This window comes from Sphaeramia orbicularis, chromosome 16, assembly GCF_902148855.1.
Source record: "Sphaeramia orbicularis chromosome 16, fSphaOr1.1, whole genome shotgun sequence".
NCBI classification, from domain to species: domain Eukaryota; kingdom Metazoa; phylum Chordata; class Actinopteri; order Kurtiformes; family Apogonidae; genus Sphaeramia; species Sphaeramia orbicularis.
The window spans coordinates 58,683,511-58,709,111 of record NC_043972.1 but is presented as its reverse complement, the minus strand read 5'-3'; the positions used below and the strand labels follow the sequence as shown (position 1 = coordinate 58,709,111).

The 25,601-nt window shown below is 38.3% G+C and overlaps 1 protein-coding gene and 1 pseudogene across 1 annotated transcript; one reads left to right on the top strand and one right to left on the bottom strand.

The window, feature by feature from the left end:
* Positions 1–16,163, bottom strand: mettl25b (methyltransferase like 25B). The gene is made up of 8 exons (XM_030156942.1): positions 15,784–16,163; positions 13,415–13,533; positions 9,997–10,192; positions 9,845–9,907; positions 5,754–5,891; positions 2,967–3,772; positions 1,967–2,151; positions 1–211 (listed from the first exon to the last, which is right to left on the bottom strand). Exons 1-8 carry the CDS (start codon positions 15,883–15,885, stop codon positions 129–131), a joined length of 1,692 nt encoding a protein of 563 aa, XP_030012802.1. The 5' UTR covers positions 15,886–16,163; the 3' UTR covers positions 1–128.
* Positions 16,164–18,642: 2,479 nt separating this feature from the next.
* Positions 18,643–20,611, top strand: LOC115435850 (interferon-stimulated 20 kDa exonuclease-like 2; annotated as a pseudogene).
* The last annotated feature ends 4,990 nt before the right edge of the window (positions 20,612–25,601 follow it).

Sequence of the window (25,601 nt, the reverse complement as noted above, 5' to 3'; positions counted from 1 at the left end):
TGATAATAAATACACAACTATATTTCAAAAACAAACAAAAAAATCCCTTTAAATCCTTGAGACTGTTCTTGCCCCACCTGCTTTTATGAAGACATGTTTCTGAGTAAACAGTCTTCTGTCCGTGTGTCCTACTGAGACTTCAGAGCCACCAGCACAAAGTTCCTCGGAGACAAGTTTGGGTTGAAGAGAGGAATGAGCTGACTGTCGACACCTGCAGAAAGACCACAGACCAGACCTTCATTCATTGGAGATCATTTTGAAGGACAAGCATGTAAACACAGGACAGGAAACACACTGGAAGGTTCTAGAACACAGGTGTCAAACATGCGGCCCGGGGCCCATATCCGGCCCGCCAAAGGGTCCAGTCTGGCCCTTGGGATGAATTTGTGAAATGCAAAAATGACACTAAGATATTAACAATCCTTTTAGTTCAGGTTCCACATTCAGACCAATTCAATCTCAAGTGGGTCAGAGCAGTAAAATACTATCATAGTAACAGAAATAGTGACAACTCCAAATTTTTCTCTTTGTAAATGTAAATATTTTCATGTATTTACACTAAAATAAAGTATAATTTTGCAAAAAATGCAAATAACATGAAATGTGTTAAGAGATGCAAGAGCAATTTTAACAATATTCTGCCTGTTAGTCAATGTTTTGTGTGTTTGTAGATCCACTGTGATCTGTAAGTTCTAATGTACATGTGTAAATGATAAACTGAGGCAGAATATTGTTAAATTACACTTATTTTTTCAGTTTGTTTATGTTATTCACATTGTTTGAAAGGATAGTTTGTAGATGTGAACCTGTTCATAATGTGAATTAACTTGTTTTGCTCTAAAACATAGAGAAAAGTTTGGAGTTGACATTATTTATCAGCTAAAATTTGCTTAGAGGTCTTATTTCTGTCTTTGTGCATAAGAAATCAATGTCAGTGAATCCAAAGGAACTTTGTGTTGGTAAATGACAGTTGTTCAAATGGACAGGATTTCAGTTCTGTTCAACATGTTGATGCTCATATGAACTATGTTTTCAGCTCAAAAATGTTCAATTTCAGCACAATTAATGCTATATTTTCATGTCACAAATGGCCAAGTTGTATTTGAACTGAATTTACCTGAAAACAAATCTTCTATTCTTTTAGATTCCCCAGTTTTTCTTCCCAGATTCTCTCCTCCATATCACATGTTTTATTTGTACAGGTTCAATCTGGAGTATGGTGCTGATCCATCCTGCTTATGTTCCACCAATACATACATGAAGAATGGCACACAGCACTGTTTACATCAACAGTTTTCTAATAATAAGCATTTTTATGAAGAAATAACAATTCTATATTGTTATTTACACTTTAGTATGATGATGAACTATACAATAAATAATAGTGCTCCTAGTTTTTGCACAGGGATCATTAGTGTAAACGCTGACATGGCTGCAGAGCATCAGTATGATGGGATCCACAACAACCATGTCACATCCGTCCACTGACACATTTAGTGTTTTTGTGTCAGCTGTTATTGTTTTAGATCCACAATACTAACATTTATGAATAAGAGGAGAATTAGCAATAGGAAGTCTATAAGTTTATTCCTAATAAAGTACTGGTACTGACCAGAGCATCATGGGTAATGTCACGTCCGTCCACCAGCAAAAGTTTTCACATACACGTGCTATTCCAAATCCAATATTTATGAAAATAGAGCTTCCACTGTCAGAGAATATCAGTAGTCTGTGCACAAATGGATTAGCATTATTTACACACAATTTTATGCATTATGACAACTTTGTTTTTTTGACAAAAATGGCCACTCATTTGACCCCCTAAGGAAATTTTAGCCGTTATACATTTGTTATTATTTTACTGGTCCGGCCCATTTCAGATCAAATTTAGCTGAATCTGGCCCCTGAACTAAAATGAGTTTGAGACCCCTGTTCTAGAACCAGTGACGGGGTGTGACTGTGTCACCGTTCTCCTGCAGGTAGATCATTCTGTCCAGCAGCACCAGCGTCTCCACTACAGGAGCCAGGAGCATGGACAGGCTGAAGTAGACCACCACCCGGACCTGCTGATCCAGCATAGTCTCCATCCGCTCCGCATCCAGAGGCAACATGGCAGGAAGGCCGACCCGGACCAGACCCAGACGAGCGTATCTACCACCGACACACAGACACATACATGAGCCTTATGTACCATCACTACAGTGTTTACGTTCATTCTGGGATGGTTTTAGACACGAAAATATGCAAATATATGAAGAGTTTGGTTCCAATCAAGGTTCTAATGGTTTTGGATTTTTCATTATAGTTTAGTTTTATTTAGTTAAGCTTTTAAACCTTACCAGAGAAAACGCTGCAATGTTAGTATCACATTAGTGTTGCCTCTGTCGTCTCCATGTTTGCTATTACTGACTTTCTTCTTCTTTTCATAAAACTTTACTCTTCCTCATGGTATTTGTCCAGTATGGTTAATTCAGAGTGGTGCCCCCTAATGGACTGACTGACAAACGCTCATTCCAACACATTAAATATCAGCAGCAGCACTTTGTCCCAGTCAGACTAATGACAACAACAACTGGAAGCACTCGGAGAGCCCAGACCTCCGCCAAGGCGATCAGTGGGCCCCCGTGGCCCCCCCACCCCCCCGATCACCACCACAATTTAATCATTTGTTCCTTGCGCCAGTATCAACATTTCCTGAAATTTTCATCCAAATCCATCCATAACTTTTTGAGTTATCCTGCACACAAACAGACAGACAAACAAACCAACGCTGACAAAAACATAACCTCCTTGGTGGAGGTAATAAAGCACATTTACAAAAGGGACGAACAACTGGAATGGGATTATTAAGTACTCATATCAGTACTCGGTATGGGCAAGTACTCAAATGTAAGTACTTGTACTTGTACTCAGTCTGGAAAAAAGTGGTATCGGTGCATCCCTGATCTTAATAATTAGACACTTACTCTGCAAAAGGCAACAGATGGGCTTTTTTGATGGTCTGGATTCCCGCCCTACGTAGATCTGGCCTCACATTTCTAATGAAGGCTTCCAGCATGGCCCGGTAGCAGTGCGTCCTGAGCAGCTGGCTGTCCTCCCTCAGCCTCCGCACATAGTCCTCGATGGCATGACACGCCCCCTCTCGGGCCTTATAAGACAGCGGATGACCAGGGAGACCCCGGACCCACGAGCTCATGGGGTACCCAAACTCTGCAGGCAGTGGTTGGTGATTTGACGTCGGTGGGATGGGACCCTCTACCACTCCTGGAGGGACGGGGTTTTCTCTGGTGGTTATTTTCATGTAACAACAGGCCACAGAGGTGATGCCCCGCACATGAGGACACTTTACGAAGTGACGGAGCAGAGTGGTGCTCAAGTCACCACAAGCATGGAGACCAGTAAGGACGAAGTCTTCAGCCTGTGGACTGTCCTCTGCTTTATCTGAAACGTCCTCACAAACAGGTTGGACATGTGAGCCGCAGTTTTCAGAGGATGAGGTCTGACTCTGCTGCTGCTGTGACGTCCTGTCAAAGCTCTGGGAGGGGGAGGTGTTGTCTGGACAAGCACAAGCCTCTGAACCCTGAATGTCAGGTGCATGTCTTTGGTGTTTCAGTCTCTTCTTACTGGGTCCTGATGGTTTTGGGGAGCCCTCACTGCCACAATTTGATGTTTTCAGCTGCTTGAGGAAGTCTTCCCAGGATGCATTTGGATTTACCCAGCCGGCAACATGGCATGGAGAAGACTGAGATGTTGGGAGCTGAGAGGAACATTTCTAGGGAGAAGAAAGGCCTTAGTTATAATTTGCTGAATTTTTTTTAAAATTTCATTTGTGGCAGAAAATGAATCAAAACTTTTCACAAAAAATTATACTGTTGAGAGCATCAACAAAACGTACAAAGATATACTCAGTGCCAATGAAAACGCAACACTTGAATGTGTTTTATTGTTCCTGAGCTGCATCAATATGTTTAAGTTTCACCTGTATAAGATAATCCCAGACAATTTCTTAACAACCTGAGACGGGCTGAGCTATTGTCACGCTTGAATGAACTTGTCTGCATTCATAAGACTTGTTTTTCTCATTGCTCAGCAATGAACTGCTCAACTTAAGGAACTGTGGTCAGTTAAGGAGTGGTCATGTTCTGTATATAAAGGCAAGCTGAAAAGCATGAAAATCTTTTGCAATAACTCAGCGATGCCTAGACTGACACGTGGCCAAAGATGTCATGCTATGGGCTGCTGGAGGACGGAATCTCTGCTCGGCAGGTGGCGCGCCATTTTGGATGCAATGTGTCCACCACAGTCAGGATGCAACAGAGGCATGAAGAAACTGGCTCAACTGCAGACAGACCTCGCTCCGGACGAGCACGTGTGACCACGCCACAGCAGGATCGCTACATTGAGCTGCAGCACCTCCGGGACCGCTTTGTGACTTTTGGTTTTGGGGGTCCTTGAGTTTCTTTCTTTATCCTTATTTTTTGTCAACAAATTTGGATGTGATTTTTTTATTTTTACTGTACAGAAATGGCCTATGATTAATTCCAAAGAGCTTATGGAATAAAAATCCTCATCGATTTAAAAAAATTTAAGAATCTTCAAGTGTTGCGTTTTCATTGGCACTGAGTATACAACATGCAGTTCAGTTTGTAGTGTTTTATAGCTAACTCCTAGAATGCCTAAGACACAGGTGTCAAACATGTGTCCCGGGGGCCAAATCCGGCCCACCAAATGGTCCAATCTGGGCCGCGGGATGAAAGTGCAAAAATGAACCTGAAAAGTCAAAGCTGTCCAAATCATTTTGGTTCAGGTTCCACATACAGACCAATGTGATCTACAGTAAAAATAACACAATAAACCTACAAATAATGACAACAAATTTTATTTGTGAAAAATTATGTGGAAAAAATTTTAAGTCAAAAAAATAACATTACACTGTGAAAATATTTACATTTACAAAATTATTCATTCACAATAAAATGCAAATAAATACATAGATTAAAACACAGATGAACAACCCGAAATGTGCAATTTCAATATTCTGCCTGTTACTAAATGTTTTGTGCATTTATGGATCCCCTGTGATCTGTAGTTGTGTTAATAATAATGAGATGGAATAGCTGAAATTGTTCAAATTTTAGTTCCAAACTCCAAAATTTTAACAATATTCTGCCTGTTACCAAATGTTTATGTAACATTGTGTGTAAATGTACATGTATCAACAATAAGTCGAGGCATAATATTGTTAAAATTGCATTAATTTTACAAATGAAATTTCTGTTTTTTCAGGTTATTCACATCTTTTTTGTAAAATGTAAATATTTTCATAATTTAATTGGGGCTTTTTTGTACTAAAACAAAAAGAAAAACTTGGATTTGTCATTATTTATAGGTTATTAAGTCATTATTTCACTGGTCTGGCCCGCTTGAGATCAAATTGGGCTAAATATGGCCCCTGAACCAAAATGAGTTTGACAGCCCTGGCCTAAGAAGTGGAATGGACTAAAAGTGACTCCATCAATTATCTTATAAATGGGTAAAGTCAGAACTATCTTACTGTCAAACAGGGCAGTTCGATACATATCACAGCACAGGGGTTGGGACTTAATAGACTGGGATATTGTAGGTGATATATTGTGATTATTTTTTAAATCTAGTCTGAAGAACATTTTCTGGAGGACATGCCTTTAAATCGCTGTGAAACCCTTCTTGGTCCATTAACCTCAAGTCTGTGACTGGTTTAAATATGTACTGACCTTTTTCTGCTTTTCCTTTTCCAAAGCTTGCAATAACTGTCCATCAAATCTGGACGCCATAGAAACCAAGTTGTGATCGGCTTCAATAGCGGTCACAGACAGGCCGAGTCCAAAGGACATGAAACGTGTGAGGTGACCCTGTTCGTGACAGAGGAACATGAAGTCCATGAGTGTAAGAACAGAGACACTAACCCCGTTATTCTGACCTCTGCACACCCTCACAGTAGGTCTGATATGAAGTAATGCACATGTGACTGAAGTGTGGACCTTCAGCTGAAATTCAAGGGGTTTAAATAAACACTTTTACAATCAGTTCAAATGTTGTCTCTCAATTTTCTGAGGATCAAAAGTAATCGGATGAACTAAGACAATTATAAATGTGAGGACTGCTTTAAAAACTTGGATGAAAATCCTTTGTTGTTAATGACAGCCTGAAGTCTGGACCCTACGCACCAAGGTTCTAATAGTTTTGGATTTTTCATTCTAGTTTAGTTTTATTTAGTTTTGACTTTTTTTCTCTAATTCAGTTCGTTTTAATTAGTTTTTAGAACAGGTTTGCTAGTTTTTATTAGTTTTAGTTATTTTCTAAATGCTTAGTTGTAGTTTAATTTTAGTTTTTTCATATCTTTTCTCTTCTTCTCTGTCGTCGTATTCAAATAAATCCCAGACAGGACTTTGCTGCTTTCTCCCAACTTTAGTCTCCATGTTTCCAGGTAGAGTGGGGACCAGAAGACGACTGGAAACCACAAGTGAACACAAGTGACGGACCGTCAAGTGTCGTATGGTGCCAGCAGATAAAATTGCTTGAGTGAAATAAATTGATTTCATATCAATCTGACATTGACAAAGACGAAAACGAAGGGAATTTTATCCATAATTTTTATACATTTTAGTTAGTTTTGTAAACACACAATACAGTTTCAGTTAGTTATCTTTTTTTTTCTTTTAATTATAGTTTTTATTTATTTCAGTTAACAAAAATGTTTTTACAATTCTAGTTTTCGTCATTTCATTAGTTTTCGTTAACGATAATAACCTTGCTATGGACCCCATCGTCCTCCTGTAGATGAACGTTTTTTCAGGCTTTTACTCTTTTACTAGCGCTGCCTTCAGCTGATGCTGGTTTGTGGGTTTTCATTCTTCAGTAATTGAATAACATGATCTATTGGGCTGAGAACAGGAACAGTCCATTTCTGTTCCTTCAAAAGTTCTTGGGTTGTTTTTGTACGATTATTTTGGGTCATTATCCACCTGCAAAGGGTAACATGTAGAAGATGTACCATGTGTACCTTGTGTACCCTGTACCATCCTATCAGTTTTTCAGTATTTAGCTGAATCAGAGAATACCACTGAGTCCTTCAGCACTCATCCTGTTCCTGCTGTTGCCTCCATCAGCAGACTCTGAACCATAACCTACCTCCACCACAGTGGACAGATGACGTGGTCTGTGTTGGATCATGACCTGTACCAATAAAACTCTGGTATAACTTCATCTTGGTATCATCCGTCACCGGAATCTAAAGTAGAACTGGGCTGGATACTGAGATGTTTCCTGGGGAGTTCTACTGTGACCTTCTGTTACCAGTGGTTTATCCTGGATGTTAAAGCTCTGGATTTACATTCATGAAGGGGACTTGGACTCCTCTCTTCTCCTCCTCCTCTGTGTTCCTCCTCCTGTCTGTCCTCCTCTCTGCTCCTCCTCCTCTCTGTTCCTCCTGTCTGTCCTCCTCTCTGTTCCTCCTCCTGTCTGTCCTCCTCTCTGCTCCTCCTCCTCTCTGTTCCTCCTCCTGTCTGTCCTCCTCTCTCCTCCTCCTCTCTCCTCCTCCTCTTCTCTGTTCCTCCTCCTGTCTGTCCTCCTCTCTCCTCCTCCTCTTCTCTGTTCCTCCTTCTGTCTGTCTTCCTCTCTTCTCCTCCTGTCTGTCCTCCTCTCTGTTCCTCCTTCTGTCTGTCCTCCTCTCTCCTCCTCCTCCTGTCTGTCCTCCTCTCTCCTCCTCTCTCCTCCTCCTGTCTGTCCTCCTCTCTCCTCCCCCTCTCTCCTCCTCCTCCTTTTTCCTCCTCTTCTCTGCTCCTCCTTTTCCTCCTGGTGGATTCTGTTGCAGTCTGAACAGTCTGGTTTATTCCAGCTCTAAATGTAAACTGTTATCACAGATCTACTGTTCTGATGCAGCACTGTATAAACAGAATTTCATTGCTTGATAATGACCTGCTGACCTCTAGTGTGTTCTTAACTTGGCTGTGAAAGGGTTGTCCTTCACCAACAAACTAATTCTACTATCGTCCACTTTGGAATCAACTCCAGACTCTTTATTTACTCAAGGTGGCAAAGAATAACCAGGAAGCAGGTCACACCTGACCATGAAGCTACTGGTCAGTCAGTGTCTAATTACTTTTGAGATTCTGAAAATGGAGAGACTAGTATTAAAAGAGATCCCACTCCTAAATGGTTAATGCGGTACTGTGTAATTCAATCTGAATATGAGGCTGAAGTAATATATATATAAATAAAATTTGATTGATTGAGTGATTTAATTGGTTTTCCCCCGTAAGTCGCTTTGGAAAAAAGTGTCTGCCAAATGCGTAAACATAAACATACACATAAACATAAGTAAACTTTAATTAAAGCTGAAAGTCCACACCTGAACTACATATTGCTTGTTTCATGTCAGATCCATTTTGGTGGTCTACAGGGGCAAAAGTACAACCTTTGTGTCACTGTCAAATAGGGATGTAACGATTACCGGTATAATGATAAACCGCAGTAAAATTGCCAATGGTTAGTATTATCGTTGAAATTCTAATTATCATGATAACCATGTTTGATTACTGCACTTCTCTGGAGAAAATGCCTATGTCAAGATCTACTTTTATGTCAAATATTTGAGTATAGTTTTAATTTATTATAATATTAATTTTATATACCTAATATTTGGAACCAATATTCACTTTTAAAGTCTTTGAAAAGGTTCATTAAGCATCTTGTGTTGTTTATGCAATAAAGTATATACATTTTTCAAATTGGATTTTATATTTTTTTGTATATTTTCTGGCCTTTTGTGTTGATATAGTAGGTTAAAATGAAAAAATAATAGACAGATGATATAAATGAAGTTGTGCTGAAAAAACAGATGCCAAACATGGGTATAGTAAACATTTGTTTATATAGTATATAAAGGCAAAATCAAAAGGACTGAAAAACGGACAAAATAGGCTCAGACCACTAAGGGTTAATATTTGAATGTTTCTGTCAACATAAAGTATATTGTGCCATTTATTTTGTTTGTGTTTTTTGTTGTTGTTGTTGTTTTTTTTCCAAAATACAACTTGGTTAAAATATTTCAGTGTGTGTATCAGTACTTTTTGAATATTTTGAGCACAATTTCAACAATACCGTGATAATAATGATAGCTGTCATAATTTTGGTCACAATAAACGTGATATGAAATTTTCATATCATTACATCCCTACTGTCAAATACTGAAGGACCTGACTGTACACCAGTGGACAGTAGAGCTGTGTATCAGCAAGAATCTAGTGATACGATACAAATCATAATACTAGGCTCACAATATGATATATCAAGATATATCATGATACTGTTAAAAAGGTTGTTTTTTTGTTTCTTTTTTTTTATTATTTCCTTGAAGAATTGACTTACACCAGAAATCTGCACAAATACTAAACACATTTTTATTTGATCAGAACAGAATCTAGAGCTATATCACAAAATTAAAACTTAAATTCTGTTTTACAGACATTACAGTTTAATATCTTGTTCAAATGTTCATATTCTATTAGTTCAGAACTAACATCGTAACATTATTTTGTACAACACCAACAAAGGAACTAACATTATTTAATAAAAGTGTGTTAAATAATAAAAAAAAAATATATAAACAAAAAACAAAAATGAACCTCCACAATATCTGCATTTGAATAAATACCTAAAAATATTGATACAGTACTTTTTAATATCGATACAGTATTGTGAAATGAAATATTGCGATATACTGAAGAACCGATATTTCCTTACAGCTCTAGTGGACAGTCAATGGTCCTGTTTTCATAAGTTCAATAATGCATTCAATAATTACCTGACCAGAGCCCACATCCACCACTCTGCTGCACTCCGTCTGCTCACAAATGTCCTTCACCAGCTGCAAAGAAAAACTACAGACTTTTAGGACACAAAAATACATCATGTGTCTTCGAAAAACTAAAAATGAATAAAAGCTCAATTTCATACCACGCCCAACTTGCGAATCTCATGCTGTTTCTTAGGTTTGACATGTTTCCTGAAAATATGTCCCAGCAGTGAACTCTGGCTGTGGTTTTCCACAAACTCCTCTGGCATGGACACCACTCTGGTCTGTCTGGGAAACGCCAACGCATGAGCCGTGGCACGGAACGCCAGGAGGGACAGAGGCCAGACGGAAGGATATCTGCAATGACAACACCTCCACCATGAGCACAGAACCAGAACCACAGAACCAGAACCACGGAACAAGGACCACAGAACCAGAACTACAGAACAAGAACCACAGAACAAGGGCCACAGAACAAGAACCACAGAACAAGAACCATACAAGAACCAAACACACCTCCACCATCAGCACAGAACAAGGACCACAGAACCAGAACTACAGAACAAGAACCACAGAACAAGGGCCACAGAACAAGAACCACAGAACCAGAACCATACAAGAACCAAACACACCTCCACCATCAGCACAGAACCAGAACCACAGAACAAGAACCACAGAACAAGAACCACAGAACAAGAACCAAAGACACCTTAACCATTATCATGGAACAAGAACTACAGAACAAGAACCAAAGACACCTCAACCACAGAACAAGAACACCTTTAACTTGGGCTAAGGTCATGGCTGAGTATGAGGTCAAACACCCTGCCTTCCATCCAGTGCATCAGTTTACAGTTTCACCCCCAGCAGAGGATCTACTGTTCCAGACGGACAGAATATACTGTATTATCAAATTACATAAAGTACATGAAAAAAAACAAACAAAACACAAGTAAACACAAATGTGGCTACCTGGGTTGTAACGATATGAACATTTCATATCACGGTTATTGTGACCAAATTTATCATGGTTATCGTTATTATCGCGGTATTGTTGAAATTGTGCTTGAAATGTTCTAAAAGTACTGATACACACACTGAAATAATTTAACCAAGTTGTATTTTGAAAAAACAAAAAAAAAAAACAATAGGTACAATGTCCCTTCTGTTGCAGAAACATTCAAATATTAACCCTTAGTGGTCTGAGCCTATTTTGTCTGTTTTTCAGTCCTTTTGATTTTGCCTTTATATACTACATAAACAAATGTTACTACGCCCATGTTTGGTCTCTTTTGTTTCAGCAGAACTTCATCTATCTCATCTGCCTCTCACTTTTTTCACTTTAACCTACTATAAAAACATAAAAGCCCAGAGAACACAAAAAAATATAAAATCCGATTTGAAAATGTATATAATTTATTGCATAAATAACACACAGATGCTTAACAAACCTTTTCAAAGACTTTAAAAGTGAATACTGGTTCCAAATATTGGGTATATAAAATTAAAATTGTAATAAATTAAAACTATACTCAAATATTTGACATAAAAGCAGATCTTTACGTAGGGTTTTTTCCCCTAAACGTGCGACAAGCAAACATGGTTATCATGATAATTACAATTTAAACGGTAATATTAACTGTCTGCAATTTTACCACGGTTTATCACTGTACCGGTAATCATTACATCCCTAGTGGCTACACTGATGATTCATATCAATAAAAACTACAGAGGAGCACCATCCTACCATCCTTTCAGTTGGGCATCTCTGCATGACTTATTTGGAGACTCTGTAATGGGGGACTGTTCTATGGAAGTGAGCCTTTCATTTCTTGTCTCCATTCTCCTTTACACCTTGTACTTGATGGGGGTGTTCTATGTGTGTGAAAGTACTGCTCAACACTAGGGCTGTGTATCAGCAAGAATTTGGCGATACGATACAAACTACAATACTAGGATCACGATACAATATATCACAATATATCACGATACTGTTAACAAAGCAGTATTTTTTTCTTTTGTTTCTTTTTTTAAAAAATTACTTAGTGGAAAAAAATATAGACCAGCATTTGGATAAAAAAAAAGTTTTAACATGCAGCTTTAACCAGTACAAAAATTACACAAATAAATAATAATTTACAGACATTACAGTTTAAGATCCTGCTTAAATGTTGGTATTCTATTGTGAAAAGAATGCATAGTGTTCAGTCCCAGAACTGTTCAACATCAGAACATTATTTTTTGTGCATTCCCAATAAAAAAAATCCTATCATTTGCCTATTTGAGACAGTAAAAAGTGCCTTTAGGATGCTTGAAATAACCGTTATCAATTTCAAAAAACTACATGTATGACCTGCAATATCACAATACTACTTTTGTAGTCTGCTAAAATTTCCTTAGGGGGTCAAATGAGTGGCCATTTTTGTCAAAAAAAAAAAAAAAAAGTTGTCATAAATGCATAGAAGTGTGTGTAAATAATGCTAATCCATTTGTGCACAGACTACTGATATTCTTTGACAGTGGAAGCTCTATTTTCATAAATATTGGATTTGGAATAGCACGTGTATGTGAAAACTTTTGCTGGTGGACGGACGGGACATTACCCATGATGCTCTGGTCAGTACCAGTACTTTATTAGGAATAAACTTATAGACTTACTATTGATAATTCTGCTCTTCTTCATAAATGTTGGTATTGTGGATCTAAAACAATCCCAGCTGACACAAAAACACTAAATGTGTCAGTGGACGGATGTGACATGGTTGTTGTGGATCCCATCATACTGATGCTCTGCAGCCATGTCAGCGTTTACACTAATGATCCCTGTGCAAAAACTAGGAGCACTATTATTTATTGGATAGTTTATCATCAGACTAAAGAGGAAAGAACAATATAGAATTGTTCTTTCTGTATAAAAATGCTTATTATTAGAAAACTGTTGGTTTAAACAGTGCTGTGTGCCATTCTTCATGTATGTATTGGTGGAACAGAAGCAGGATGGATCAGCACCATACTCCAGATTGAACCTGTACAAATAAAACATGTGATATGGAGGAGAGAATCTGGGAAGAAAAACTGGGGAATCTAAAAGAAGAGAAGATTTGTTTTTCAGCTCAATTCAGTTCAAATAGAACTTGTCCATTTGTGAGATGAAAATATAGCATTAATTGTGCTGAAATTGGACATTTTTGAGCTGAAAACATAGTTCATATGAGCATCAACATGTTGAACAGAACTGAAATCCTGTCCATTTGAACAACTGTCATTTACCAACACAAAGTTCCTTTGGATTCACTGAGACTGATTTCTTATGCACAAAGACAGAAATAAGACCTCTAAGCAAATTTTAGCCGTACTATAAAAACAACAGAGCAAAACACCCATGTGAAAATAGAAATAAAAGAGCATGATAAAAAAGAAAAACAAAAAACAAAAATGAATCTCCGCCATGTCTGCACTTGAATAAATACTTAAAAATATCGATACAGTCCTGTTTAATATCGATACAGTATCATGAAGTGAAATATCGCAATTTATTGTGGAACCGATATTTTCTTACACCCCTGGTCAACACGTTACCTCCTGTCTCCATGCGTAGCATCTAGTAATAGGTCTGCAATCTGTGGGTATGAGAGGTCTTTGAGCACAGGCTGCCAGCTGCAGGGTAATGTGGACCACAGATCCTCAGTGAAGAACTCCTGAAGGGCAAAAACAAAGAGAAGACCATCAGATGACATTTGAAGAGAGTGGCAAAGCACAATAATCAATAGAAGAAAAAATCCAATATGAAAGAATCAGGCAGATCTGTGTTATGCATAAATGTGGTTAACTTCACTTTGTTTGTATGCACATCCAATATCTATGGTTCAACAGTTTCAACAGGACTTTGTATGATTTGGAGTGTCTGGAGGTCCTGGGTGATGTGGTCAGAAGTGCCTCTACTCCGCAGGAAAAGGACGTGCATCGCAGCTGTATGCTTCATAATCATCCATCACTGCCTTCACTTACTGTTTTTCAGGACACTAATGACACAAACACATTTTCCTAGTTTGAGTGATTTGTGCTCACCCAAACTTTGGGTGTTGTCAGTGAGAATCATCCAAAATGGACTGTCATAAACTAAACTTCTCCTAAACACATGTATGCAGTACTCTGTAGTCTGGAAGCACTGTCACTGTCAAATGGACCACCGTTACCACGTCAGAACCAAGCAGAACAAATAGGATCATCATTAATCATTCCAGACTAAATCCTATTTGTTTAAAAGGGAAACAGCTGAAGAAAATAAAGCCTCATATTTGTAATTACATTTACACTGATACAAACCCATAGCATTAAGGATGCTGACAATCAGACAAGACGCCCTGAGGTTTCTAAGTGGTTCTGACTAGATACAGGTGGTCCAGATCATGCGTTCACTCCAGTCTCTGTGGCAAATATCCACAGTTTTCCTGAACACATTTTAGTTTTTCACACCAACATTACTAAACCAGTGGATCATGCAGACTGATCAAACTGACTCAAAGTAAGAACAGGTTCAGACACGGACAGGCGAACTGTGCACTTCTTTGAAGACTCTGATTTTCCCTTTAATGAAAGAGCTATATTCTGGCAGCATAGTCCCTACACAAAGACTTCCCTTTAATAAATCTGGGACCAGAGAAATAACACATGAGAAGATCAGCTAACAAATTCCTATGGAAGTAAATCTGTCTCATCAGATTTTGAATTATAAAAGCCATTGAATTTTGCACTGATTTTTTCTGCACTGAAATTAAGTATCTGAATTTTGCACCTGAATTTTTTTTATTCTAAATTTATGAATATAGTTGAATTCAGAGACTAAAAATCCAGAAACTTAATTTCAGTGCAAAAATTTTTCAGATACTTAATTTCTGTGCTAAAAAAAATCAGACACTTAATTTCACTGCCAAAAACCCCAGATACTTAATTTCAGGGCAAAAAAAAAAATCAGTGCCACAAATTCAATGTCTATTATAATTCAAAATCTGATGACACAAATTTACTTCCATAAATTCCTCTACTACAAAAACTACATAAACAAAGGTTCGTAAGGAATCAGCCCTGAGGAGAACAGAGCAGGATACCAGTTTACTACACAGTAAATCCTTCTTCTGTCTCTCAATCACAAAATCCACATTAAAAATCTGCAACAACTTGTGTGCAAGAATGGAAGGTTTTCTTCAATGAAAATCTAAAGAAAAATCAATTACAACCACCCTTGTGTGTTTTTTATCCTCTGAGAAACTACAAAATAAGACTCAACATGAGTTGTAGTTGGAAAAGTTTAACTATGTTATAAATAATTTGTTCAAGTGTTTTTATGTCAGGATCTACTGTATAATTGTTCTAAAAATATTCATCAACTAACATGGAAACTAGAGCTGCAACCGATTAATCGATTAGGTGTTTGAAGCAAATGCAAAAATTCATGATTCGATTAATCAACTCGAATTGATTTAAGGGAAATATTCTATTGCAGTTTTTCTGAATTGAAGCTTCTTTGTGCGTCACAATAAGTATCCGTGTGAAACACAACAGTGGAACCAATGTTTATTCGCATAGAAATGAAGAAAACAAAGCTTTGATTCAGGAGAATTGTGGTTGAATGATTTTTTTTTTGGATCATTTTGAGTCGATTAATCGGTTGCAGCTCTAATAGAAACATAGATCAGTGATGGGAAGTCAGTGTAAAACTGTTTTAAGTGGTAACGTAGATATCCGTAGTTTCCTAAAGCACCGAAACTTTAGGAGCATTTAACTACAATTCATCATAAAGATTACACTTTGATCAAATAAAATGTAATAAATGTAATTCCGTGGCTACAGTAAAACCTCTAAAAACGTCACACAGTTATCATGCCAGTACTGCACTTTTGTGTCACACCAAAACACTACAATAAACCTGCAAATCTGAAGTTACGCACTATTATATAGGCGTCGGACAGGTGGCTGTACTGAGACAGAAAAGTGGTAATTCTTATCGCCAGGTCTCGCTGCTGTTCTGATGAAAGGCTTGGTGTAAACATCTCCACATCTTCTGCTAACAGTTGCACTAACACAGGAGTACAACACGGGACGAACTAATGCTAGTTAGCTACTTGGGCTACGTCACATTTCCTGCAAGCCACAAGCCTCTTTGACATTTTAATTTGTTAAACTACTTGTAACTAAAAGGTTGCTTGGGTAATTAACTCTTAACTGAATAGAACTTCACAGAAAATTTTATCATTTTGTCATTTAGTTAAATATCTGTTGCAGTGAGCCTGCTATGCTAGTAACATCATGACAGGAAGCTAACTTTCACATGCACCGGTGTTGCCTTCAGGTGCTGCTCGTTTGTTATTAATATTTATAGAATTGCTTTTATAATTTAATGAACTTGGCAACAAAAGTACCTTTCACCACATGATCTTGTATAAATAACATTGATTAAGTTACTTTGCTACCTTTTCTGAGTAAACCATATTTAGCTAAATAATAAAATGAGTAGATGAACAAATTAGGGCGAATGATAAGTTCACTACCGTTTACTAAACTGCTATTTTTATTGATTGATTGATTGATTGCTTTTTTGCAAGGGTTGAGTAGTGATTTGTGGGATTTAAGTCTTTACGTAAGTCTTTGCGTCTCATAAAAATGTGTAGGCAATCGTTTGTATCTATCTAATAATACCCAAATATTTTACGGATGTTGGCCTGTCCCAAACGCACCATAACCCGGAAGTAATCAAAGAATGTTGTGACCTGCTGGAATCTACACATGCTGCTCACTGTGCGGAACAGGTCTGTGTTTTACTGAAAAACTATTGACAAAAAGTGTTTTAAGAGATACATGAAAGGAAAAAAGAGACTAGTGCCAGATGACCCCAACACGAAAATATCAGAATAGACTTTGGTCGGAAATACAGTTTTATTCATGGGTGAAAAACAGCCGTTAGACTGAGCTGTGGTAGTAAAAGGCAAAGTCTGGGGTGAAAAACACCAGACTTTAAAGGCACTTCAGCTGGAATACCGAGGTGAACTTAGCAGGTTGGATATGCGACGGACATTCAAAAGCCATCGCCTTAGGGACTATCAATAAATTAGTGCTCTAAACGTTTTTCTTCATTAGTTTCTCAGTCATGTGACCCAGAGACTCCAAACCAGTCTCAAATTATTAGAATAAAGAGGACCTTTAGGAAACACCACTTAATAGTTCTCTCCAGTCTATATTAATATTTTTGTGAACATTATTCATATTATTATCAAATTATTATACCAAAGGGAAACTCCAGAGACTGGTTTGGAATTGCTGGGTCACGTGATTGGGAAACTATTGAAGAATTTTTATTTTTTTTTTTTTTTATAAAAAAAAAAATCTGAATAATATTCATAAAAATATTTATACAGACTGGAGAGATACATTAAGTGGTGTTTCCTAAAGGTCCTCTTTATTCTAATAATTTGAGGCTGGTTTGGAGTCCCTGGGTCACATGACTGAGAAGCTATTGAAGAAAAATGTACATCTTTTGTAAAAAAAAAAAAAAAAAGAATAATATTCATAAAAAATAATATAGACTGGAGAGAAATATTGAGTGGTGTTTCCTAAAGGTACTCTTATTATAATAATTTGAGACTGGTTTGGAGTCACTAGGTCACATGACTTAGAAGCTATTGAAGAAAAATGTTTAGAGCAGTAATTTATTGATAGTCTGTAAGGCGATGGCTGTTGAATGTCCATCAAATATCCAACCCGCTGCTAACTTCACCTCAGTAACTGTAATGGGTAAACCTGGGTAATCTTATATGTTTACATAAGCTGTTATAACTGTTTGTTCATGTCTGCTGTACAACGGTATGTGGATGTTTACAGAAATTGGTAGAACAGTTGTGTCCTGTTTATCCACAATAACCGAATATATAAAAATATAAATACTACCAATAAAGGACCAGATCCAGACAAAGTGAACATCAGTGTCAAAAATTAAAGTTTCACCCATCATTTCTTAAATAGAAGAACTCTATTATATGGGACTGTTCACATACTCTCAGTATTACTTGTGGAAAAATATATATAACTGATTAGCCTATGTAAACTTATACTTATGACATATATGTAAATGCACCATTAACTTTAATAATAATATTTGTTCACACTCATATATGTAAATGCACTATTAACTTTAATAATAATATTTGTCCTTGTCTTAGTTCCCACCTGTCCCCGTGTCCCAGTTCCCACGTGAAAAAAAAGTTCCCACCAAAAAAGGACAGCCCAAAAATTATCCACTATGAGAAAAAAAAATGATATTTTTTTAGGCTGTTCTCTTTTTTTTCTTATAGTGGATAATTTTTTGGGTTGTTTCTCTTTTTTTTTGTTATAGTGGATAATTTTTTGGGCTAGCGGATAATTTTTTGGGCTGTTCTCTTTGTTTTCTTATTGTGGATAATTTTTTGGGCTAGTGGATAATTTTTTGGGCTTTTGCACCTCTGGCCACCGTGGTATTGTTTCCACCTCTTTTAGTCTCATTTTTGCGGTGTTCCTCCATTTTTATAATTTTCAATATTTTTAAAATCATATTATCATTACAACAGAGTTCATCACTTTTTGTCAATAGATTTCAAGTTTGCTTTTTGGTGAATTAAATTTTTTTTTTTTCTTCTTTTTTTTAGAAATAAATACCCTTTTATTAATACCCAGTTCTTGAATTATTTGATGCGTTCGTCATATTGTCTAACCGTACATTAAATGTGTTTGTCTTCCATAGGATGACACCTTTAGAGGATCTGAAGTGGTGTTGAAAACAAACTGGACTCCTGAACCAGGACTATGTCAGACGTGTGGATCAATGCGTCCTTCTGTTTCTGACAACACTACGCTTACAACACAAACACCAAAAGAAGTTAAAAAAGAAGGAGAAATGGAAGAAATATTTAGAGCGAAAGAAAAACCGGAAACTTCAGCGCACCAAGGCGCCGGGGCATTCAGGGTCGAAACCAGCGCCTCGTCCAAACGGCGCTAAACCCACACCTCCTGCAAACTGGGCGTACGTCTCACCTTTCCAGCCTTCAGCCTCTGCAGATACTGTTACCAACCACAGCTCAAAGCCATCCACCTCAACACACAGCTCCTGTTTCTTGGCCGTCAGTGGAACAAAGGGCGACGACCCAAAGCCACAGGTAGGGATGGAACGATTACCGTAAAACGATAAACCGCAGTAAAAATCTCAACAATTAGTATTACCGTTTAAATTCTAATTATCATGAAAACCGTGTGCATACTGCACTTTGAAAACTAATGGTACTGCACATTTACAACAGAAGCAGCATCTATCTACCTGTCGTCTGTCTGTCTAGTCTAGTCTAGTCTGTCTGTCTATCTATCTATCTATCTAGTCTATCTATCTATCTATCTATCTATCTATCTATCCTATCTATCTATCTATCTGTGTCTGAAAAAGAAACTAAAAACTCAAACTTGATCTGGAAAATGGTCAAGAATGTCCATACGGTTCCATCTTTAATGCACATTTGTATATTTGATTGTTTACATGTTAATATTTGAATGTTTCTGCAACAGAAAGTACATTTTGCTTGTTATTTATTATTATCATTTTTATTTTTATTTATTTATTTATTTATTTATTTTCAAAATACAACTTGGTTAAATTATTTCAGTATGTGTATTAGTACTTTTTGAACATTTTGAGCACAATTTTAACAATACCCCGATAATAATGATAACTGTGATAATTTTGGTCACAATAACTGTGATATGAAATTTTCATATTGTTACATCCCTTGCCACAGGTCAAGTCCCAGTCATCGTGGTTACCCAGCAGCGCCGGCCCCTCAGCCAGTAGCACCTTCGCCCCTTCCAAGACCCTGGCCATAGACTGTGAGATGGTGGGTGCAGGACCCAAAGGCCACATCAGCCAGCTCGCACGCTGCAGCATCGTGTCATACGACGGCGATGTGGTCTACGATAAGTTCATCAGTCCGTCGATGCCCGTCCACCGACTACCGCACCCGCTGGAGCGGCATCCGGCGCTCCGACCTCACTGGGGCCACACCGTACGCTGAGGCCAGGAAAGAGGTGAGGACATCCAGCTAAGTTCATTCAGTTCATGGAACATCCTGAAGCGTCCTAAACTTGACTCAGACTCTGGTTTGTGTTGTGGTTTTTACGCTGACGTGGTCTGTGGCTGGGGTTCTGTTCCAGATCCTGAAGCTGCTCATGGGGAAGGTGGTGGTGGGCCACGCCATCCACAATGACTTCAAGGTCCTGGGTTACGCTCATCCTCCCGCTCTGACCAGAGACACCTCCAGGTTCCCACTGCTCAACCAGAAGGCCGGCTTCCCCGAGAACCAGGCCGCCTCGCTGAAGAGACTGACCAAGGCCATCTTCAACCGAGACATTCAGGTACAGAGAGATGAAAACCAAAGCACAACACTGAGGTAGTAACGCATACAAATACATGTAGGCCCAACCCCAGTTCAGTCCTTGGCCCTCCCCCTTAGCCCTCCCCCTCCATTTTGTGCGTTCACGTTAAGGAGTAGGGGTGTCCCGATTCTCGATGAGGACCACACTACAAGCAGAGGGGTAGGAGAAATCTGCCATAATTCAGTTCCAATCGTCAGTCAGATGGAGGCAAACACAGCAAAAAAGAGCAACAGTAACTAGAGCTGTGTATTGGCAGAATCTGGAGATAAAATACAAATCACAATACTAGGATCACGATATGATATATCACGATATATCATGATACTGTTAAAACGGCAATTTTTTCTTTTTTTAAAATGATTATTTCTTTGAAAAATTGAATTACACCAGAAATCTGCACAAATACTAAACACACTTTATTTGAGCAGCAGAAACAGGATTTAGTGCTATATTGCAAAATTTCCTGTATTAAAACTGAAATAATGTTTTACAGGACATTACAGTTTCAGATCTTGTTCAAAATGTTCATATTCTATTAGTTCAGAACTAACATCAGAACATTATTTTTCTGCAATCCCAACAAAGGAACTAACATTTAATTAGAGCGTAAATAATAATAAAGAAAATATAAAGAAGGAAAAAAAAAAAAAGAACCTTCACAAAATCTACATCTGAATAAATACATAAAAATATCGATACAGTATTTTTTAATATCAATACAGTATTCTGAAATGAAATATCACGATATATTGCAGAACTGATATTGTCTAACTCCCCTAGCAGTGACCAAAGAAACACACAAATGGACGGATTTTCATAAACAACTTCATCGTGTGATCATCCATTTAATGCTGTTTCAGTGTGTTCTAGATGTCATTTGTGTGGTGGTTTGTGGTTGATGGTGGTAAACAGATGTCCAAAGCCCATGGAACAGAGACGGTCCCGGCTGCTGACCACATGGAGAATTCTGTCCAAACAAAGTTAGAACATCTGTTTATAGTGACATCGATGACTGATGATGACTAAACAGGTCTGGAAGGGTTGGACCATTTCAGAGAGGAATGAGTACACCATGACCAGGGATGGGAATCGATAAGAATTAACAATTCCGATTCCATTATCGACTTTGCTTATCAATCCAATTCCTTATCGATTCTCTATCGATTCTCGTTGGGTGACGGAATAAAAGAGTACAAACAGGTGTGTTTGCATTAACTGTCTTTTAGATTTACATCTACACAGAAAATACAAAATATACAATATGGACAAATAAGAAGAATGGATGACGCTGGGCCCGGTTTGGTGGGTGGGTGGGAGGGGGCGTGCAGTGAAAGTGAAACTACAGACTCTTTACCCAATTCCTCTATTGCTGCACTTCCACTACGTGGAACCAGTTCGACTCGGCTCGTCTCCCATTGTTGTGCACCTCATTTCCTTTCCCCTATCTTCAGAAACTTGTATTTGAGGGGTAGATATTTGTTGACCACACTGGAACTGGAACTGGGCCCAGATGACGGCCCAGCGTTCACTCTGCCGCTAGATTCACAAGCGTCGCTAAGTAATGAGTCAATACGTGACATTCCTGTAAATGAATCACATGCTGTGGACAAATGTTTGAGCAGAGTGGAGGGATTCCACCGTTTTGAAGAAATGGAAGCTTTGACAGTGTTCCAGTGGACCTGGTGTGCTCTGTTTAGACCTGGTGTGGTCTGTTTGGACCTGGTGTGGTCTGGTGTGGACCTGGTGTGGTCTGTTTGGACCTAGTGTGGTCTGTGTGGGACCTGGTGTGGTCTGTTTAGACCTGGTTGTGGTCTGTTGTGGACCTGGTGTGGTCTGTTTGGCCACTGGTGTGGTCTGTTTGGCCCTGGTGTGGTCTGTTTAGACGCTAGTGTGGTCTGTTTAGACCTGGTTGTGGTCTGTTTAGAACTGGTGTGGGTCCGTTTAGACCTAGTGTGGTCTGTGTGGACCTGGTGTGGTCTGTTTAGACCTGGTGTGGTCTGTTTAGACCTAGTGTGGTCTGTGTGGACCTGGTGTTGTCTGTTTGGCCCTGGTGTGGTCTGTTTGGCCCTGGTGTGGATCTGTTCTAAGACTAGTGTGGTCTGTTTAGACCTGGGTGGTCTGTTTAGAACCTGGTGTGGTCTGTTTAGACCTAGTGTGGTCTGTGTGGACCTGGTGTTGGTCTGTTTAGACCTAGTGTGGTCTGTGTGGACCTGGTGTGGGTCTGTTTAGACCGAGTGTGGTCTGTTTAGAACTGTGTGGTCTGTGTGGACCTGGTGTGGTCTGTTTTAGACCTAGTGTGGTCTGTGTGGACCTGGTGTGGTCTGTTTAGACCTAGTGTGGTCTGTGTGGACCTGGTGTGGTCTGTTTAGACCTAGTGTGGTCTGTTTAGACCTGGTGTGGTCTGTTTAGACCTGGTGTGGTCTGTGTGGACCTGGTGTGGTCTGTTTAGACCTAGTGTGGTCTGTTTAGACCTGGTGTGGTCTGTTTAGACCTGGTGTGGTCTGTTTAGACCTGGTGTGGTCTGTTTAGACCTGGTGTGGTCTGTGTGGACCTGGTGTGGTCTGTGTGGACCTGGTGTGGTCTGTTTAGACCTGGTGTGGTCTGTTTAGACCTAGTGTGGTCTGTGTGGACCTGGTGTGGTCTGTTTAGACCTAGTGTGGTCTGTGTGGACCTGGTGTGGTCTGTTTGGACCGTTTCTGCCTCAACACCAAGTTGGCTATGTCCTGACCAAAACAATGCAGCGTACGCGTGACGTTATTGCGCATGTGCAACGAAGGCGGAATCGATAAGCAGAATCCTTAAGCAGGCAGGCAAACGATTCCAAGGAATCTAGCTACTGGGAACCAGGTTCTCAAAAGAAAGGTGGACGTTTGGTCTGTAAGGGTTCAATACAACACACACTTCATCGGTGTTGGACCTGATACCTGGTCTAAAGCACCTCAACACCTGTGTACCCCAGTGTTACATTTTGCAGAGTGATTTTAACTATAATATAGGCTGACTATATTTAATCTAATATATAATGAACTTATAATTATACTGGTAGTAGCAGAATTCAAAGTGTTTTAAATTAAAACTTAATAATTAGCATGAAACTAGTGACCTTCCTTTTTGTGTCGTCAGAATGGGAGGAGAGGCCACTCGTCTGTGGATGGACGCCAAAGCCACTATGGCGCTGTACAGAGCAGTGGAGGTGGAGTGGGAGAGGACACCGACCTCCAAAACAACAACAACAGAGAAACACAGACACAAAGGCAGATAAAGGCCTGTGTTTCCACCAGGTCCCACTGAGGAAGGAACAAGGTCTGGGTTTATGCAGAAACGGATCAAATGTCCGACTGTCATGGACAAAACACTGGACCTCAGTAACATTCTGTCTCAGGTTTACATGGAAATGTCCTTTAACTTGTTCAATTAGTACAATATTAAAGTTGGTTAAAGCTGGTTAAAGATGGTTACAGCTACTTAAAGATAGATTAGATTAGACTAGACTAGACTAGACTAGACTAGACTAGAGTAGATTAGATAGGACTTTATTAATGCCTGGTCCTGGTTAGAGGGTGTTGGATTCCCATCAGTCAGACTTCATTTGTCTTTATATTCTATTTCAGTTGAACCAGAGGCGGTTGGACCAGACCAGACCAGTGGAATGAAACTGGTCCCAGTTTACTGTGGGTGTCTGTGATGGGCTGAATGTTAATGAGCAGCACATCTGATGCAGTTTTTACTGTAAATTTTACATTTAGAAAACAAGAAGTATTTAACCTTGCATCATTTTGACTAAAAATTGATAAAATAGAATTTTATTTATTTTTTGTGAAATGGTGTTCAAGTTTAACGTTTTAAGTTGTTTGTGGACTTTTTTGTAAATGACATCTTTGTATGGACTCCTGTTGTTCTTTTAGAACCTGGACACTGTTTTATTGATGCTGTGACACATTTGTAGAAGCAGCCGCTCTGGAACATTGCCTTTTTTGATACCAGTTTGTCTGAATCAGAACAAATACAAAGCTTTTGTGCAGATGTGTTTCCTGTCTGTTGTCCACGTATTGATGATGGCGTTGACTCGGACCCCACGCCCACTGGTCCTTACCCTCCAACACACCCGCTCATCCACTTCCTGGATCCAAAGGTACATTCACCTCAGCAGGTTTTTCAGGTACTTGTACTTTACTTAGCACTAAGTATTCCTTATACTCCCTACATTTGAACACAGATCCCTGTACTTTCTTCTTAGTACATTTTCAAACATGTGTGAGATGTAAGTCAACAAAAAAAGACAAAAACTGGTCTGATGTGGTCCTGAAGGGTCAGTGTGGTTTCTACAGACCTGTGGGGAACAGGTTCTAGAAGTGGTCATTTTTATGCAGGGCAGAGCTTCCACCTCCTGGACTTCATCACTGTCAGTACTGAAGGGTGTTTATTTGGGTATTATTAGTGTTTATTGTGTATTATTGGTGTTTATTTGGGTATTATTAGTGTTTATTTGTGTATTATTGGTGTTTATTTGAGTATTAGTGGTGTGTATTTGGGTATTATTAATGTTTATTTGTGTATTATTGGTGTTTATTTGAGTATTATTAGTGTTTATTTGTGTATTATTGGTGTTTATTTGGGTATTGTGTATTATTGGTGTTTATTTGAGTATTATTAGTGTTTATTTGAGTATTATTAGTGTTTATTTGGGTATTATTGGTGTGTATTTGGGTATTATTGGTGTGTATTTGTGTATTATTGGTGTTTATTTGAGTATTATTAGTGTTTATTTGTGTATTATTGGTGTTTATTTGGGTATTTTTGGTGTTTATTTGAGTATTATTGGTGTTTATTTGAGTATTGTTGGCGTTTATTTGAGTATTATTGGTGTTTATTTGGGTATTAGTGGTGTTTATTGAGTATTATTGGTGTTTATTTGGGTATTAGTGGTTTATTTGTGTATTATTGGTGTTTATTTGTATTGTTGGTGTTTATTTGTGTATTGTTGGTGTTTATTTATGTATTATTGGTGTTTATTTGAGTATTATTGGTGTTTGTGTATTATTGGTGTTTATTTGAGTATTATTGGTGTTTATTAGAGTATTATTGGTGTTTATTTGAGTATTATTGGTGTTTATTTGAGTATTATTGGTGTTTATTTGGGTATTAGTGATGTTTATTGGTATTATTGTTTTATTTATTTTGGTTTATTTGTTTATTTGTGTTTATTGTGTATTGTGGTGTTTATTTGTGTATTGTTGGTGTTTATTTATGTATTATTGGTGTTTATTTGAGTATTATTGGTGTTTGTGTATTATTGGTGTTTATTTGAGTATTATTGGTG

What these genes read in the sequence shown, in the direction of transcription:
- mettl25b (XM_030156942.1), bottom strand. Translation starts at nt 15,885, where the DNA reads ATGTTTACACCAAGCCTTTCATCAGAACAGCAGCGAGACCTGGCGATA. An exon ending in GCTACGCATGGAGACAGGAG is followed by an intron (nt 10,193 to 13,414) that starts GTAACGTGTTGA and finishes TTGTCATTGCAG; the next exon opens with ATATCCTTCCGTCTGGCCTC. An exon ending in GATCTACCTGCAGGAGAACG is followed by an intron (nt 212 to 1,966) that starts GTGACACAGTCA and finishes GTCTTTCTGCAG; the next exon opens with GTGTCGACAGTCAGCTCATT.